The sequence below is a fragment of the Hemiscyllium ocellatum genome, chromosome 35, assembly GCF_020745735.1.
Source record: "Hemiscyllium ocellatum isolate sHemOce1 chromosome 35, sHemOce1.pat.X.cur, whole genome shotgun sequence".
Lineage (NCBI taxonomy): Eukaryota > Metazoa > Chordata > Chondrichthyes > Orectolobiformes > Hemiscylliidae > Hemiscyllium > Hemiscyllium ocellatum.
The window spans coordinates 27,186,336-27,192,982 of NC_083435.1; the positions used below are offsets into that span (position 1 = coordinate 27,186,336).

Consider the following 6,647-nt stretch of genomic DNA (forward strand, 5'->3'; position numbering starts at 1 on the left):
AATCCATAAGAAAGACATCAAAGTGAATGGAGATAAACAACAATAACTAGCGTTTATGCAACAACTGGAGGGTCAATTTCATGTATTATTAACGAATTCATTTGAAAAATAAAAGTTCTTCAACATAAAAATCAGACACTACATGAATTGATGATTATAATGTTGGGCAAAGGCATTTGAGTTTACTCACACATGTGCTTCGATATTCGATACAGAACCTTTTTTTTCAGGGGAGACATTACCATTTCGATGGATATAATTCAAATATGCTGATATTATGGCATATAAGCATGTTAACTTGCTGATAATCTTTCCAAATGAGCTTGAAGTTTCCTATTTTGGTCAGATGTAACTTAAAGAAGTGTTCGCTGTATTGTGATTATTACTGGTATCTTACTTTGTTGCACTTATATTCTTGTACTGACACAGGAGAAGATGTTTGAACGTCTTCTTGAAGGTCATATTGCACAATGCGTAGCAGGCAGGATTTAGCGTACTATTGATATAACAGAGCCAGTATCCGATATTCCAAAGTATGCTGGGGACACAGATTAAGCAGAAGGTATCCAGGAGAACCATGACATGGTACGGAGTAAATGTAATTATGAAGACCAGGAGAATAGCCAGAATGGTCCTAGTTACCTTCTTTTCTCGTAATACCGCACCATTTGCCCTCTTAAAATGTGTTCTGGTCACATTTATAATGTTATTTGTTGTTCTGTTCTCTCTGTCATTCCTATTCCTGATGTTGACCTCCAGCAACTCGTCAAGAGTATTTGCTGTTTTGGTGCGGTTTGATTTCATTAATTTGCCATTCACTACAGTTGGAGTAACGGTTGCCATACATAATTCAGGCTGAATTCTATCATCCTTCATTCGAGTCTTGCTGGCACGAGATATGTGCACATACAAAATCGTCATTATGGTAACTGGGATATAAAAGGAAACTATAGCAGTTCCAAAAGTGACAGGTGGATTTGAGAAGAATTGTACGTAACACTCGCCCTCTTGGACAATCCGCTCCCCTACAATGAACTGCCAAAAGAGAATGGCAGGAGCCCACAGGAAAAAAGACAAAACCCAAGCAGCTGCAACCATCATCCCTACCATCTTAGTTGTTCGTTTCACTGGGTAGATAAGGGGCTTTTTCACACAGAAGTAGCGGTCAAAGCTTATGATAAGGAGGTTCATAACAGAGGCGTTACTGACAACATAGTCTACAGTAAGCCATAAATCGCAAATCACTGGACCCAGAGGCCAATATCCATTTACAGTATAAACAGTGTAAAGATTCATAGAGAATGCCCCAATGATCAAATCAGCACAGGCTAAGCTGAAAATAAAGTAGTTGTTAGTAGTTTGTAAATGTCTGTTTATTTTGATAGAAATAATGACCAGAATGTTTCCAATGATAGTCACCAGACTTAATGCTCCTGTCACAATCACAGTGCAGACTATTTCAGCCGTTTCGTAAGGGCACCATCCTGCACTTGCGAAGAAGTCCGTTGAGATGCTGAGAGATTGAATTTCTTCTGTTGCATTTGCCATTAGTCTTGGCTGATTTGTACTTAGCACTAATAAGGCATAAAAAAAAGGAGAAAAGCAAAGGATTAGGAAAAAAATGTTCATTTTAAAAAACACATCTTTTAGAATTAAAAAGAAGACCTTTTAAAAAGTGTTGTCATAAACTTTACAGATTTTGTGTTCTTGTAGTATTATGTTAAATGGGCGTTTCGACGCGTTCAATTTTGAAACTTTCTTTCAGTTGCATGTCATTTGAATTGGACATATGACAGACATTGAATATGTTGGCAGATGATTGGAATACTGGCATTTTAAAACAAATGATGACAGCTTAGCGATCAGCATTTTGAGCTTAACATTATGTTCGACATTTAAGAAGTTATTTTTCGCATTTTCGGAATCAAACACCAATCCGAAGCAAGTTGACCTAGGCCTTTGATAACTCATGAACTGATTTGTCCACATCCTTGTGTACTCCCCATACCTGAATATGACAATGAAGATTAAAAGGTAATTAACTCATGCATATATGCACTTTGCATTCACCACCTGTGGTGTAAACTTCAAGAGCACGAATATTAAGCTGAAACTGCATGACCCTTAGTTCTGCCGCAATTTGAGGAGTATTTTCATGTTTTCCATTACAGAACCAATTTCATTGCATTAATGACAATACAGAGCATATATATATATATATAAAGATGCGCTAGTTGTGATGCAGAAAAGGCGATGAAAAGAGGAAAGCTAAGTTGAGTCGAAAAATCCCTCTTTGGAAAGGAAATGTGAATACAGAATTTAGATGGAGATGTTGAAAATTTGACTTTGGTTGTTGTTCTGATCGCCAAGCTGCGAATTTGTGTTGCAGACGTTTCGTCCCCTGTCTAGGTGACATCCTGCGAAGCGCTTCTGTGATCTTTCCTCCGCCATTTGTAGTGGTTTGAATCTGCCACTTCCGGTCGTCAGTTCCAATTGTCCGTGGCAGTGCCCGGTATATTGGGTCCAGATCGATATGCTTATTGATTGAATCTGTGGATGAGTGCCATGCCTCTAGGAATTCCCTGGCTGTTCTCTGTTTGGCTTGTCCTATAACAGTAGTGTTGTTCCAGTCGAATTCATTTTGCTTGTCATCTGCCTGTGTGGCTACTGAGGATAGCTGGTCGTGTTGTTTCGTGGCTAGTTGGTGTTCATTGAAGCGGATCGTTAGCTGTCTTCCTGTTTGTCCTATGTAGTGTTTTGTGCAGTCCTTGCATGGGATTTTCTACACTACATTGGTTTTCCTCATGCTGGGTATCGGGTCCTTCGTTCTGGTGAGTTGTTGTCTGAGAGTGGCTGTTGGTTTGTGTGATGTTATGAGTCCTAGTGGTCGCAGTAGTCTGGCTGTCAGTTCGGAAATGCTCTTGAGGTATGGTAGTGTGGCTCGTACTTTGGGTTGTGTTATGTCCTCGTTCTGTTCTCTTTCCCTGAGGCATCTGTTGATGAAATTGCGTGCGTATCCGTTTTTGGCGAACGCATTGTATAGGTATTCTTCTTCCTTTTTTTGCAGTTCTAGTTCAAGACACTATTCAAAAGAGCCACAACAAACTGCAGTACACCAGAACTGCAAAAAGAGGAAGAAGAACACCTATACAATGTATTCACCGAAAACGGATACCCGTGCAATTTCATCAACAGATGCCGAAGGGAAAGACAAGGGGACGAGGACATGCCACAACCCAAGTACTAGCCACACTACCACACATCAAGAGCATTTCCGAACTGACAGCCAGACTATTGCGACCACTTGGACTCATAACACCACACAAACCAACAGCCACTCTCAGACAACAACTCACCAGAACGAAAGACCCGATACCCAGCATGAGCAAAACCAATGTAGTGTACATAATCCCATGCAAGGACTGCACAATACACTACATAGGACAAACAGGAAGACAGGTAACGATCCGCATCCATGAACACCAACTAGCCACGAAACGACACGACCAGCTATCCTTAGTAGCCACACACGCAGATGACAAGCAACATGAATTCGACTGGGACAACACTACTATTATAGGACACGCCAAACAGAGAACAGCCAGGGAATTCCTAGAGGCATGGCACTCATCCACAGATTCAATCAATAAGCACATCGATCTGGACCCACTATGCCGGCCACTGCAACGGACAGCTGGAACTGACAACCGGAAGTGGCAGATTCAAACCACGACAAATGGCGGAGGAAAGATCACAGAAGCGCTTCGCCGGAGGCTCCCAAGCACTGAGGATGTCACCTAGACAGGGGGTGAAACGTCTGCAACACAAATTCCCAGCTTGGCGAACAGAACCACAACAACGAGCACCCGAGCTACAAATCTCCTACCAACCTTTGAATTTGACTTTGGATAATCAAGGCATAATTTCTTTGCAGAATAGCACGTTACCAGTAGATATTAATAAAGTGATCGTTCCAGTTATTACAGTGGCTGACTGGGATTCTCTGGTGCATTTCTGAAGGCACTGAAAGATGTGGAAATATGAATTAGTTGCCGGAGTAGGGCGCTCAGCCTAACAAGCCTGTTCTGCCATTAAATAATAGCATGGTTGGTCCTTTGTGCACGCCTGCCTGCCAGTGATGAAATTTTGCGTCCATGTTTCACAAAAATTCGTGTGCTTTCAAATTAGAAGTTTCAAAGTTCTCCCCTCCCTGCCTCGTCAGGAAGTGAGGTTTTCACATATGTGTGTGTGTGTGTGTGTGTGTATATGTGTGTGTGTGTGTGTGTGTGTGTGTATATGTGTGTGTGCGCGTGTGTGTTTGCGTGTGTGCGCGTCCATGTGCGTGCGCATGCATGTGTGAGCGAGTATGTGTATGTGTGTGTCTCCCTCATTTCAAGTATTGATCTAGTGACCCTTCTCCGAACTGATTCCAACACATTTGGATCATTCTTTAAGAAGGCGAGCAATGTTGTGCACAGCACGTTAGATACAGTTATAGCAATGTCTTGCAGAATCTTTGTGTGCCACTCGCAACAATTATATATTTGCAGGACGTTCCCAAATTACTTCTTGTAACTGCACACTGGTATTGGCGATAAAAGCATGAGACATTCAGAACCTAATGCACATCAGACGTCTGCTGCAACTTCTCCCCATGCAGGTAATATTCTTCCATGTTTTTCTTTTTGCATGGAAAACAGACAATTTATTTTTTCCCGAACAAATACAACATGTCAGCATGAACTTTATAAAATGTTCTGCCAGTTATGTGTCAATCATTATTAACTGATGTATAATGCATGGCAAATCCTCTGCTAAGCATAGTTCATTTGCCAGCGAAACATCACACTTTTTATTCAGTGAAAGTGATAGTACTTCTAAAATTAGTTATGTTGCAATATATCCTGGTGAGTGAAATTTAAAAAAAGAGCATCGATGCAATTTTCATTTTTACAGCAGTATTTGAATTCAGTACTATCAAAGAATACATTTCATCGTTAATTTCTGGTGTTGAAATGATTGAAGACTTGTTGAGTGACGTTGAAAACTTGTCTCAAAAGATGGTAAGTCCGTTAGTTGAAGTGTTCCTGTTCGAATAACTTTATACTCAACGAAAATTGAGCTGGTAATGGTAGAATATTGTCAGACATTTGACTGATGAGCTTAACGTCAACTATGAGCTCAAGCAGAGGTCCAAGAAAGGCAGTAATTTCAGTTAGTTGAGAAAGAAGAACACATGCATCATATTAGGATCAGCTCACAGACATCACATCTGATAACTTCTCGTTCTGATAAATTTGTGAAGCCAAATTAAAACGACTGGGAGAGAGACAACTCTCAAAGGAAGAGTATTCGATTTTGATGTTACGAAATTCAAATAGTTGGCAGTGGCCTATTAATGAAACTTTAACAAGATATACTTTTACGATTTTTATACTTATAAGTATTTTATGAAAGAGGTGCTGAATACCATGCGAGGGTAAGATTTCTGTTGCTGTTTCTTTTCAAAGCTAAAAAAAGGCAATGCCAGTTTTACAAAAACAGAAATTTCATCTGAAGCTTCTCCTTTGAAAATTATGCTAAAGACGTTTTTGCTGTTTTTTAATGCCTCACTTCATGTGTATTCAAGGTTGTGATGGAAAACACAATATTTATCATGTCTCTGCAGTCTAACTGTTAATCTGGCATTTATGAAATGTTTTAAACAAAAAATGCAGCCAGATGAAGTTGCACAAACAATTATAGATAAGTATGTTTGGCACATGAGAAGAAATGGGCTGAAAAATGTGTTGCTGGAAAAGCACAGCAGGTCAGGCAGCATCCAAGGAGCAGGTGAATCGACGTTTCTGGCATAAACCTTCTTCGGGAATTTCCTGAAGGAGGGCTTATGCCCGAAACGTCGATTCTCCTGCTCCTTGGATGCTGCCTGACATGTTGCGCTTTTCCAGCAACATATATTTCAGCTCTGATCTCCAGCATCTGTAGTCCTCACTTTCTCCTACATGAGAGGGAAAGGATAAAGTGAGGTCTGCATATGCTGGAGCGTCTGAATCGAAAATTGTGGTGCTGGAAAAGCACAGCAAGTTAGGTCGCATCCAAGGGGCATGAGAGTAGATGTTTCAGGAACTTCATTATAAATGTCTTCATTCAATAATATTTACAGTCGGGTAACAAATTATTACCTTTCCACATGCCATGAAAAATCGATAATTGGAGCATTCAACATGGGCTACCAGATATTCAAAGTGTGCAAAAGCAAATTAACAAATTTTCAAATTTGAAAAAGAAGTAAAACAGCTAATTTTCACACAGCAAATGCCCAAAAGAAGTTCTGTGACAATGCAAGAAAGCCTTTTTTTGTAAACTTGATTATTTCCCAATAGAACATAAGCCAGGTGTACAGCGACAGAGTGGCATATAAAAGTTTGCCCCATGAAGAGAGGTCGACAAGATCATCATTTTGACATCTCAGTGCAGCAATCCTTTTGCATTCGTCTTGCAACAGGGCAGAACATTATTTTAGTCCTTCCACCCAACGCTTCAATGCTGCCTGCCAATATTAATGCAACATCCTATAAGCACTGACCATCTGATATTGCAGAAATTCTTTTACCCAGCACTGATTCCTCAAGCCATGTTATTTTGTC

The 6,647-nt window shown here is 40.3% G+C and overlaps 1 protein-coding gene across 1 annotated transcript; it reads right to left on the reverse strand.

Annotated features, from left to right (window-relative positions):
- Positions 1 to 393: 393 nt before the first annotated feature.
- Positions 394 to 1,548, reverse strand: LOC132832584 (muscarinic acetylcholine receptor M2-like). Its single transcript, XM_060850673.1, has one exon. It carries the CDS (start codon positions 1,546 to 1,548, stop codon positions 394 to 396), a length of 1,155 nt encoding a protein of 384 aa, XP_060706656.1.
- Positions 1,549 to 6,647: the final 5,099 nt, after the last annotated feature.

Coding starts and splice junctions, on each gene's coding strand:
- LOC132832584 (XM_060850673.1), bottom strand. CDS start 1,548: ATGGCAAATGCAACAGAAGAAATTCAATCTCTCAGCATCTCAACGGAC.